This window comes from Borostomias antarcticus (assembly GCF_949987555.1).
Source record: "Borostomias antarcticus genome assembly, chromosome: 10".
Taxonomy (NCBI): Eukaryota; Metazoa; Chordata; class Actinopteri; order Stomiiformes; family Stomiidae; genus Borostomias; species Borostomias antarcticus.
The window spans coordinates 13,501,565-13,514,064 of NC_140243.1; the positions used below are offsets into that span (position 1 = coordinate 13,501,565).

Consider the following 12,500-nt stretch of genomic DNA (forward strand, 5'->3'; position numbering starts at 1 on the left):
TCCTCCCTTTTTCCACTGTAATCATAGTGCAGAACATTAGTCTCATCCATGTATGAAACAGCCAGTAGAGAGACAGAGACTCAGAGTTATAACGGTTAGTATTCATGTTTGAGAGACTGTACAAAGATAGAGTTGTGGTATTCGTGTTTGCGAGCCAGTAGAGAGCAGCAGGAGCTCCAGTAGCACACAGCAGTCGTCCTGACTCACCGTACTCCTCCTCCTCTCCTCCCTACTTCAATTATTCACACTGAGAGAGGGAGCTAGGGGCCGCGTGTGCCTGCATCAGTGTGTGTCTATCTGTCTCTCTGTGTGCGTCCCAACCAGCAGGTTTACTTATATAAGCTCCTATAGCCCCTGAATGTGTAATGCAATGTGACTTGTCAAGCATTACAGCATTCACAATATGCACACACACACACAGACACACACACATACATACACACACACACACACACACACACAGGCTCTCTGCTCTATTTTTGAAGCTACACCACCTGAGGCGTCATGGTGCAGCAGAGCGAGTAGGAGAGGGGCATTGTGGGTCTGACATCATCACACTCTCGTTTGTGACACGCCAATAGGAGGGGGAGGAATCAGATGTACACACACTCAAACACCATCCACTGCTAAGCCCTGTGTGTGTGTGTGTGTGTGTGTGTGTGTGTGTGTCTGCTGTATGCTCTGTCTGTGTATCTAATATCAATTACATGTGTTGATGCAGGAGACAGAAGTGTTTTCGATTTTGTGTGTGTGTGTGTGTGCACGTGTGTGTGTGTGTATGTGTGTAATGGTGCTGATATTGACTGTTGGTGTCAATTCAGTACCAGTCTATTCTACCCTGCAGTGTCCATGATCCACACACACACACACATAATCAAAAACACATAATTCTCTTCTGTCACGCATCCACACATGTAACTGATATTAGATACACAGACAGAGAATTCAGCAGACACACACACACACACACAAACAAGAATGCACAAACAGAATAAAGGAAATCTATTTTTTGGTTGGACACATAAACACTGAGGACATGCCAACTCTGTTTCCTTGGCAACTGGCAACCTCATATTTTCCATTTGATATTGAGGAGACATTACATTAAATGACAGTCATTTAGCAGACACTTTTATCCAAAGTGAATAACAATAATTACATTTAACGCATGAAAAGCCAATGTACTACTACTTGCCAGAACTCACAAGTGCATCTCCTTTCTAAACCAAGTGACAAAGAGCATAATCTAGTGCTGAAGGAAAAGTGCAAGAATAGCAATCTAAAATACAATAGGTGCTTAAGACGGTGGATGTTGTAGTAGTGAAACAGTCTGACCCCTCCTCCTCCTCATTCTACAGACATGACCCCTCCTCCTCCTCCTCCTCCTCCAAACGTCTGACCCCTCCTCCTCCTACAGACTTCTGCCCACTCCTCCTCCTCCTATAGATGTCTGACACCTCCTCCTCCTATAGACGTCTGACATCTCCTCCTACAGACGACTGACTGCTCCTCCTCCTTCTCCTATAGATGTCTGACCCCTCCTCCACCTCTTCTTATAGACGTCTAACACCTCCTCCTCCTCCTATAGACGTCTAATGCCTCCACCTCTTATAGACGTCTGACCCCTCCTCCTCCTTCTATAGACGTCTGACTCCTCCTCCTCCTCTTATAGACGTCTGACTCCTCCTCCTCCTCTTATAGAGGTCTGACCCCTCTTACTCCTCCTCCTATAGATGTCTGACACCTGCACTGATGGGCAAGGCATCTGGTCACCATGATCACTAACATCCCAGATGAAACTGTCACCAGGGCCTGGGTGGGTGAGGAGGGGATCGAACCAGCGACCTCCTGGGTGGGAACCAAAACACATAGATAGACAAAAGAGGAATATTTGGGCTTTCAAGTCACAGGCAGGCCTCCTCCTCACACAAGCCTGGATCCCCAACAAACGACCTCAGAACACCCAGAGCTAGGCTGAGCCAGACCACAGCTGTACCCATGATGTCAGAGGCCAGAGGTCATAACCCTGATCCCAAGCTCCCTCACAGATCCTGTCCTGAGGGTGGCCCAGGCAGATAAAGGCGGAGCAGTTGGCCTCTCTTCAATTCTGCTACCCCTGTGATCCACCTATCAGAACACTCCGTCCTGGCAGGTTGAGCAGTCAATACAGCGGCCTGTCTGACCACCCAGCTGACAGTCTGGAGCGATGCTCTGGTTCCTGGGCTGATCCAGGCTGATCCAGGCAGCCTTCCAGGCAGCCTGCTGTGTGTCACCACACATGAATAGAGCATAAAGGAGCAGGATATTTATAGCCCCCCCCCCACCCCCCCACCCACCCCCCCTCGACACACAGAATTATCCAGAAAACACAGCTGCATCAGGTCCTACACCAGCAGAGTGGAAAAGAGAGGAGCGGACCAGTAGCAGAGACCAGCAGGAGGAGAGACCAGCATGAGTCTGAATGACTCTAGCTAGTGTACACAGTGTCACTACATCTAGTGTACATAGTGTCAGAATATCTAATGTATATAATGTCAGTATGTATAATACAGATGACAGTATATCTCACCCCCGGGACTATAGCATGTACATAACGCACCCATGCCTTATTTGTACAGACAGTATAATCCCCCCCCTCCCCCCAGGTTTATTTATATCTACAGTACGTATATAGATAGCATGTACATAATCCATCCATGCCGGTATTTGTGTAATTTGTAAATTCTGTATTTGTAATTATCTGTAATCTTTAGAGCACCTCACAGAGCTGGCAGCAACATTTCACTGTATATTGTACACTGTGCTTTTACACGTTACATCTGAATCTGGATCTGAGAAACCAGCAGGAGGGCACCCCAGCATTATGAGAGACCAGCAGGAGGAGAGACCAGCATTATGAGAGACCAGCAGGAGGAGAGACCAGCAGGAGGGGACACCAGCATTATGAGAGACCAGCAGGAGGAGAGACCAGCATTATGAGAGACCAGCAGGAGGAGAGACCAGCATTATGAGAGACCAGCAGGAGGAGAGACCAGCAGGAGGGGACACCAGCATTATGAGAGACCAGCAGGAGGAGAGACCAGCATTATGAGAGACCAGCAGGAGGAGAGACCAGCATTATGAGAGACCAGCAGGAGGAGAGACCAGCAGGAGGGGACACCAGCATTATGAGAGACCAGAAGGAGGAGAGACCAGCATTATGAGAGATCAGCAGGAGGAGAGACCAGCATTATGAGAGACCAGCAGGAGGAGAGACCAGCATTATGAGAGATCAGCAGGAGGAGAGACCAGCATTATGAGAGACCAGCAGGAGGAGAGACCAGCAGGATGGGACACCAGTATTATGAGAGACCAGCAGGAGGAGAGACCAGCATTATGAGAGATCAGCAGGAGGAGAGACCAGCATTATGAGAGACCAGCAGGAGGGGACACCAGCATTATGAGAGACCAGCATGAGGAGAGACCAGCAGGAGGGGACACCAGCATTATGATAGACCAGCAGGAGGAGAGACCAACAGGAGGGGACACCAGCATTATGAGAGACCAGCATGAGGAGAGACCAGCAGGAGGGGACACCAGCATTATGAGAGACCAGCATGAGGAGAGACCAGCAGGAGGGGACACCAGCATTATGAGAGACCAGCATGAGGAGAGACCAACAGGAGGGGACACCAGCATTATGAGAGACCAGCATGAGGAGAGACCAGAAGGAGGGGACACCAGCATTATGAGAGACCAGCATGAGGAGAGACCAGCAGGAGGGGACACCAGCATTATGAGAGACCAGCATGAGGAGAGACCAACAGGAGGGGACACCAGCATTATGAGAGACCAGCAGCAAGAGAGAGCAGCAGGAGGAGAGACCCGTGGGGAGACAGAGAGACCAGCTATCCTGCATTACTGGAATACCGGAGGCCTAGATTGCCTCATGTACAGATAGAGAAAAGGGCGTTCCTCTCTCTCTCTCTCTCTCAGAGTGGTCGACTCAAGGACACACTGACCTCCACAGAGGGGAAGAGAGAAGAAAGGATGAGGAGAGAGGAGGGAGAGCGGAGGGAGAGAGGAGGGGGGAGAGAGGAGGGAGAGAGGAGGGAGAGAGGAGGGGGGAGAGAGGAGGGAGAGTGGAGGGAGAGAGGAGGGGGGAGAGAGGAGGGAGAGAGAGGAGGGAGAGAGGAGGGAGAGCGGAGAGAGAGAGGAGGGGGGAGAGAGGAGGGAGAGAGGAGGGAGGAGAGAGGAGGGAGAGAGAGGAGGGAGAGAGGAGGGAGAGAGGAGGGGGGTATGAGGATGTGATGGGAGGGAGGAGGAGGGAAGAACATGTCAGAAAGGGGGAGTTGTCAGAGCTGACGACCAGTCAAGCATTCAGACCTCATCACTTGCAGCTATTGGTCAGCATCCAACATTCGGACCCCGCCGCTCCTTTCTATTGGTCAGGTCCCAACATTGAGACCTCACCACTTCCTGTCATTGGTCAGCTCCCAACATTCTGACCACATTTCTATTGGTCAACTCCAAAAATTCTGACCTCACCACCAGTTTCTATTGGTTAACTTCCAATATTCAGACCAGACCATTCGCTGCTATCGGTCAACTCTCTCCGGCCATGTTGAGACATCAGCCACTTCCTGTGTTCTCAGGGACACTCTGCTGCTCCCAGTGACATCATCACTGCAGCAAGAGAAAATCCCTTCTGCCAAAAAAACCCTCCTGCTTCTCTCTATCCCTCTCTGCCCTTTCTCCCCAAAACCTACACTGTACCCCTCTCTCCTCTCCTCACTGCAGCACATTGGCAGCTGGCCCTGCCACTCAGAGAGGGAGAGAGAAAAAAAGAGAGAAAGAGAACGAGAGAGAGGGAACCGAGGAGGAGAGGAGAGGAAGCAATAATAAGTAATAATAATGGGGAAGTTGGAGTTGTGCGCTTCCGACTCTCTCTCACTCTCTCATTCTGACAGACACATATGCACACACACACACACACACACACACACACACACACACACGCAAACAAACAAACAAACAAACAAACAAACAAACACTTATTTCAGTCCAACCTCCTCTCATCATAAACTCTGTCTGGTTAATCCATTATCTTAGTGGAGAGTGGTGAGAGGTGACAGATCAAACAGTGGGTTGAGGCCTTTTTGGCTCTAGCACAAACACACACACACACACACACACATATGCATGCACGTACGGTACACACTCATCAGTGAGACCCCAGTCTACCACTATGATGGTGATTCTGTGTGTTAGCAGCTAGAGCCAAAAATGACTCATACTGTTGGATCTGCCACCTCTCACCACCCTCCATGTGTGCATATATTATCACCTGCGCAGCTCTTTCAGATCAGACCCCATCCCAATCCTCCCCACCTCACATCCTGTTGGCGTTCCTGTTAATTGGAACATCTGCTGATCTGAAAGAGCTGCGCAGGTGATAATATATGCACACATGCATATAGACTGAGACTGTCTCTCTCTCTCTCTCTCTCTCTCTCTCTCTCTCTGTCTCTCTCTCTCTCTCTCTCGCACACACACACACACGACTGAGACTCTCACTTTCTTTCTTTCTTTCTTTCTTTCTTTCTTTCTTTCTTTCTTTCTTTCTTTCTTTCTTTCTTTCTTTCTTTCTTTCTCTCTCTCTCTCTGGTCTAGCTCCATAGATACCAGGTGGTCTGGTCTAGCTCCATTGATTGATACCAGGTGGTCTAGTCTAGCTCCATAGATACCAGGTGGTCTGGTCTAGCTCCATTGATTGATACCAGGTGGTCTGGTCTAGATCCATAGATACCAGGTGGTCTGGTCTAGATCCATAGTTACCAGGTGGTCTGGTCTAGATCCATAGATACCAGGTGGTCTGGTCTTGATCCATAGATGCCAGGTGGTCTGGTCTAGATCCATAGATACCAGGTGGTCTGGTCTAGATCCATTGATACCAGGTGGTCTGGTCTAGATCCATTGATACCAGGTGGTCTGGTCTAGATCCATAGATACCAGGTGGTCTGGTCTAGATCCATTGATACCAGGTGGTCTGGTCTAGATCCATTGATTGATATCAGGTGGTCTGGTCTAGATCCATAGAGTAAATGAATCACACACAATCGACAGGACATATGATAATCGACAAGACAGACGTAGGAAAAAAAAAAGGAAAAGTATATAGTAATATTTGAAATAAAAACAAATACAAAACAAAAAGTCATACAATAAAACAAGACAACAACCACAGACATAAATCACAATACAAACATAGAAAATCCTCCATACCACAACAATGCAATGCCAACAAACATATTATAGACTCCGCCCCTTGAGGGTCACCAGGGTCCCAGAGTTGCAAAACCCCTCAGTATGATCTTAGAATAATCCTCTCCAATAAAATGCATTATGGGGCTCCAGACAGAAAAAAAACATGCATGTCTCCTTGGAGAATGTGTGTGCAGTGGGAGGAGTTGTAGCACATTATTGAACCAGTTTGACACAGATGGTTTGATGTTGTCTAGCCAATTCTATTAGACTCTCACCTTCTCCCTCTCTCTTTCTCTCTACCCCTCTCTCAGGACGCGCTCTCTCTGTCTTCCTGCTAACTCGCCATCACACATCCCATCCCCATGGTGACGGAACAGGGGTTGGGGGGGCACATCGAAGCTAAGCAACCATCATCGAGCAATAGATGGGCCTGAATGCTGAGTCGGCGCTTTCTTAGACGTCAAAAAGATTGCTGACACATGGTAGGCCGGGGTGGAGCTCTCTGCCCTGAGAGCTATGACAACTACGATGAAGAGGAGCCCTTAAATCTGCTCATGTCTGACCCCCCTGATGCTGGGCTGGACTGACAGTTCAGTCCCTGGGAGGTTGAGCTGTGTGTTTTAAGCCCTCTCTCTCTGGGGCTGGGTATGATGGAAAAGAGGAGGAGTGATAGATGAGAGGAAGGGAGGGAGAGAGAGAGACCTGTGGAGCGAGTGTGGGTCCCTGGAGAAGTCTAGAGCTACTCAGGCTCTACTGTATGTCTCCCTGGACCCTGACCCAGACTGATCACATGGGGGGGGGGGTACACAACTACCTGCCATCTGTAACCAAGGCCGTCACACCACAGAACCAGAGACAGAATGATGGAGCAGGGGGATGGATGTGGGTGGTCCTCCTTGGTGGAGCGACATACAGGAAACATAATTTGCACTGGCATCTGTTCATATGTGTACAAGGGCATTACTGGTGATCATCCATCTCCACTGACTGGTCCTTTGGAACCTACCCCACTCATTCCAGTGACTGGCTTGTAGGCCCACTTTGGGTCCCTACACTGAAATTGGGAAGTCTGCTTTCAGCTTCTCTGCTCCCAACACATGGAACATCGGACAATCCACTCTGAAACTCAATACACTGGTATCCATTGGTCAGTTTAGATCTTTGATCACCAAGAATTCTGTCACAATCTGCAGGTGTTTATATATATATATATATATATATATATATATATATATATATATATATTTGTATAATCTTTAATTGTAATTAATTGTTTTAATAGTCAAAGTATATTGGTGTATTACTCTTGTTCTTGTTTTACAACTTGCTCCTTGATATTATGTATTTTCTAGACGTTGTTGTAAATGAGAGCTTACTTTCAATAACCTATCGAAAATAAATAAAGATTTATTGATGGAATGAATGAATGAATGAATGAATGAATGAATGAATGAATGAATGAATGAATGAATATACACATTAACAGGGAGACGGGGTGGGGGTGTCATGGCCTAGTAGGCCTAGGCCTATATTTCTACACAGAGTAGCCTACATCGTGCAGCTTGGCGGGGGGGGCTGGGGGTGGTGGAAGCCTACTTACATTCCAGGTGCTTCTTCTTCGGCGCCGTTTGTTCATGAGTGGTCGATTTACAGACAACACGAGCCACCTCGGAACCGGTCAGGCTGTACTGCGCCGCGGCGATGCGGTCCGTGAGCGTCTGCCCCGACATCTTCTCTCCGTTCAACCTCGAGAATCAAACGTCAAATAACGGCACTCCCCCCAAAAGAGTCACCAGCCCCCGTGGATAGAACGTTCCAGGCGATCCTCGTAGTTCCACCCAGGAGATGGACTGAACGATGGGTAGAAAAAATAAATAATAATCAAGTCGATTCTGGGAATAGACGTGTGCCTGCTCTATATTATCAGTATGGAATGTGGCAGGTTGATGACAGACGCGCTGACACTGATGAATACAAGCAACTGAGGTTGCGCCGTTACTTCTCGATAGCAACAGCGAGACCGATTAGGCTATACAGAATCTCCACTGTTATCTCACTCACATCAGCATCTCAGACTGGCCTCGTCATTGGCTGTAATTCGTGCAATTAAATGGGTCTCATGCAATAGGCAAATGTGTCTTCCCATGCAATGAGACCGCTATCCATTCGTGTGAAATTTTCAGTGTAATGCGAGGTCCAGATTATTCTCAATGTAGGATTTATTCACAATGTACTCTACAGGTAGTCTATATTATTGCTTACAGTAACGCCTTATAAAATGACGGTTGGTTGTGGATGATTCTCGCTTCCTCTCCTCCAGACTCTCGGTTAAGTCCTCACCGCGAGCCCGTTATTCAGCGGAGAATGTCGCTTGTCGGTCAGTCGGTAGTCGACCCGGGATCATCTCCATCCAGATCTCCGTCCAAATCCACCCCCTTTCTCCCCGTACCAGCGATCACCACCGGCGATGCTTCAAACAGAGGAGATAGATGGTGGCGTTTTCAGCGTAATGGTATTCTCTAGTGTATTTATTTATTTATCTATCACCACACTCCCCCTCCCTCCCTCTTGTCTGAGTCAGGTGACACGTCACGCTGAGCCCTCAGCATCCGTGGTACCTCCCTGCTACTACGGCTCTTAAAGGGGAGGACTGGAGCCGAACAGGCCGCAGAAAGGCGCTCAGGATTCTCCTCGCTGTGGAGGGGGAGGTGGGGATCATACCACCATCAAACTCCCTATCACACAGCTTCAGTTTGCCCATAGGTGAAATACTTGCTTTATCAGTCAGACTTGTAATGGTGGTCATGATGTCTGTAGTTGTAGTGGTGGTACCGTAGGGGATATAATCTTGTCTGTAGAGATTATGTGTACCAGAGCTCAGTCTCCTTTCAAACCTACAGATTTAATAGTAGCCTATTGTTGTCAAATACTTGGGGTGCACTTGATTTAACTCACCCAGTTCAATGACAAAATGGACCAGCCCCCAGCTGTGACACAAATCAAACTACCCTCCCATTCAAATACTTTCAAATAATTCAATATAATCCAGGTCTGAATGACAGGGACAGAGACAGCAGGGACGTGGCTCATGATAAGTCTTTATTTAGTCACATCAATATGGAATGGAACATCATCACAAGTCCCACAGGACTTCCACACAGAATGTCAGAGTTGGTTAGCACAGCTGCCCAGTATATACAAATTATTAAAACGATATAGAATAGCCTTTGAAAAGTAAAATACAAGTCATTATAAATACAAAAACAGGAAAACAAATGTACAAACAATTTATTCTCGAGTTTTCCCTCTAATATTCAATTATGTACAGGCTGAGGTTGTTGATTCACTAGTGTTTATCCTCCGCTTCCTCTACTTCCCTGCATTGCCTTTCTACTTCCTGTTGCTCAGCGAGGACAGTAGAAAGAACGAAGCTTCATTCATGTTTCATGAAAGTACATGGGTGCCTCTTCAATAAGAACACAAGTGCAGCCATATGGTGATATTATGATGTCGCTGATGCTTCCTTCGTTACTTTCAGTGGTGTTCAGTTCTTGATGAGCCCTTCCAGGAAGTCCTTCTCAACCATCTCCTCGATATCCTGACGAGCACGGCTCCAGAACACCTTTTGGCTCTCCAGCTTGCCGTCTTTGCTGGGGAAGGAGGCGTGGCTGGTGACGGGACCATGGGAGGGGCCTAAGTGGCTGCTGGCCTTGCTATTGGACACCTGGCTGAGGAGGTTGAAGAAGGGGAGGAGCTGCTCCATGCTGCGGATCACATAGAGGGTGAGGAGGAGGTGGCCCGGTTCCCAGGACAGGGTTCGGCTGGAACAGTCCTCCTCTGGATTCTTCTATAAGGGAGGAGGAGAGAAGACAGCAGAGTTAAAATACGACCATGGTTCACAATATTCATCATCCATCCGAATCAGCAAGACAACAAGAAGCCGTATTCCTAGGTGTGGACAAACACACTGTAGTCCCCACTGTCAGACTATGGCCTTGTAGTTAGATGCAGAGTGTTGCAGGCAGGTGTGTCCGGGCCTACCTTGGCTCGTTTCCTCAGCAGTTTGGCCAGTCGGACTACGTAGGGTTTGAACTCTCTCTGGTGGGTCCCCTGGCGCCTCACCTCCAGGCCCGAGTCATCACACGCCTCTGGGATGAAGGCCCAGCGATACCTGGACACACGCGTCAACACGTTAGCTCACAATGTATACTACTGATATAGGTTTCCATCACTTGAGTCAAATTGTCTTTCTATCCATTCGGTCGTTCGCCTCTCTCGGTCTGTCTGTCTGTCTGTCTGTCTGTCTGTCTGTCTGTCTGTCTGTCTGTCTGTCTGTCTGTCTGTCTGTCTGTCTGTCATTCTGCCTGCCTGTCTGCCTGCCTGTCTGCCTGCCTGTCTGTCTGTTTGCCTGTCTGTCTGTCTGTCTTTTTGCCTGTCTGTCTGTCTGCCTGTCTGTCTGTCTGTCTGTGTGTGAGTGCAGTGTACCCACATCTGGAACTGCGGCAGGCTCTCGGAGGGCAGTGCCAGGGCCAGGTCCAGCAGCTTGCAGGCCGACAGGTAGAGGTTGAGCCAGCGCTGGCTGTTGTAGGAGGTGGAGAAACCGTTCCCTCCAGAGTAGGTGGTCTCCAGCCCTGCCACAGACGGACCACATGTCCTGGTGGAGAGGAGAGTGGAGGAGAGTGGAGGAGAGGAGGGTGGAGGAGAGGAGAGTGGAGGAGAGGAGAGTGGGAGAGAGGAAAGTGGAGGAGAGGAGGGTGGAGGAGAGGAGGGTGGAGGAGAGGAGAGTGGAGGAGAGGAGAGTGGAGGAGAGTGGAGGAGAGGAGAGTGGGGGAGAGGAGAGTGGGGGAGAGGAAAGTGGAGGAGAGGAGGGGAGAGGAGGAGAAGAGACATTCAGACACATCGACTTTAAAACTAGCAGACTCTCACACTGTACATGGATCTAGTATCCAGTTGTAAGTGTTTGACATCGTTTTTACAGCATCGTGTGCCAGTTTCTACCGAGAAATGTCCTCATCTGCCAGCAGCTCCTGCTCCATCAGCAGAAACACTTGGACCTGCAGTGGAAAGCACAGGGTTCAGACTCAGAACAAGACACAGAACAAGAGAGAAAGAGACTGTGTGTGTGTGTGTGTGTGTGTGTGTGTGTGTGTGTGTGTGTGTGTGAGCGAGAGAGAGAAACAGAAAGATTGAAAGTGTGTGTGTATGTGTGAGTGGTGTGAGTGTGCGTGTGAGTGTGTGTGTGCGGAGTGTGAGAGTGTGTGTGCGCGCACGTGTGTGCACGTGAGGGAGAAACAGAAAGATTGAGAGAGTGTGAGTGTGTGTGTGTTTGTGGTGTGTGTGTGTGTGTGTGTTACCAGCTCGGTGATCATGGTGGGCCACAGGGAGGTGAGGTGCTGAGGAGACATGCGCAGCAGCAGCACCCTGAAAAACAGGAACACCTGGGCGTGGAGGATGGGCACCTGGGGAAGACGCAGGCTCTCCACCAGACGCTCTGCACACACACACACGCACACGCACACACACAGGTTAACACTCCAGACACTCCAACAGACGCTCTGTACACAAAGAGACACTCTTGCTCAGGGGCTCTACACTCAAACACACACAGTAACACAAATTCAAACTGTGTGTGTGTCCTATGCATAGCGGCATGTCAATTCCTCCCAAGCTGCTGGCGACTGCAGAAACAAACAATGTTCATAGAGATCAGCTATACGCTGTGCACACAAAGTATTCAGACTGGCCTCTTAACTGATCTGTTTAAAAAAATAAAAAAAAATAGTTAAACTCATGCTCTCAAACCTGAGAAGTTTAACTTTTCCCATGAATTTAACTTGTGAAACTGTTTATCAAAACAGGTCAATGTGAAGACTTTTGAGTGTGTGGCTGTTCTCTATGAACACACCGTAGCAAAATTCTCTTGTTGCAGCAAACCCACGCAGATCAGCGCTTTGGCCTTCATCTCAAACCCAACGACTGCCAAGGGCAGAAACACGTCTGTGTACAGTACAGTACAGACATTCTGGATTCAAAGACAGTGTGTGTGTGTGTGTGTGTGTGTGTCCAGGTGTGTATGTGTGTGCACTATGTGCTTGTGTGTGCGTACCCTGGATGTCGGGCAGGTATTTCTGGTACTGGTCCACCTCGCTGCTGTAGATGGTGAAGGCCAGACGTTTGAGCAGCATGGCCCTCTGCTCCAGCTCCGCATCACGGTTAGTGAACACGTTCATAGAGCTGCTCTGGGCCACCGCCAC

At 48.8% G+C, this 12,500-nt stretch overlaps 2 protein-coding genes across 2 annotated transcripts in view; both read right to left on the bottom strand.

Moving 5' to 3' along the window:
- Positions 1 to 7,976, bottom strand: part of LOC311314658 (clathrin coat assembly protein AP180-like) — a gene marked incomplete at both ends in the record, with an annotated part of 16,664 nt that extends 8,688 nt beyond the window's left edge. The window contains one exon of the mRNA XM_084445092.1: positions 7,847 to 7,976. Within this exon, the coding sequence (XP_084301218.1) occupies positions 7,847 to 7,976 (130 nt within the window). The remainder of the gene's footprint in view (positions 1 to 7,846) is intronic.
- Positions 7,977 to 9,363: 1,387 nt separating this feature from the next.
- dop1a (DOP1 leucine zipper like protein A) overlaps positions 9,364 to 12,500 on the bottom strand; it is a 29,645-nt gene continuing 26,508 nt past the window's right edge. Inside the window, exons 33-38 of the mRNA XM_084444390.1 lie at positions 12,353 to 12,500; positions 11,601 to 11,737; positions 11,245 to 11,300; positions 10,736 to 10,900; positions 10,288 to 10,417; positions 9,364 to 10,093 (exon numbers count right to left, since the gene is read on the bottom strand). The exon at positions 12,353 to 12,500 is cut by the window's right edge and continues 5 nt beyond it. Coding sequence (XP_084300516.1) covers positions 9,791 to 10,093; positions 10,288 to 10,417; positions 10,736 to 10,900; positions 11,245 to 11,300; positions 11,601 to 11,737; positions 12,353 to 12,500 — 939 coding nt within the window. The 3' untranslated portion in view covers positions 9,364 to 9,790. The remainder of the gene's footprint in view (positions 10,094 to 10,287; positions 10,418 to 10,735; positions 10,901 to 11,244; positions 11,301 to 11,600; positions 11,738 to 12,352) is intronic.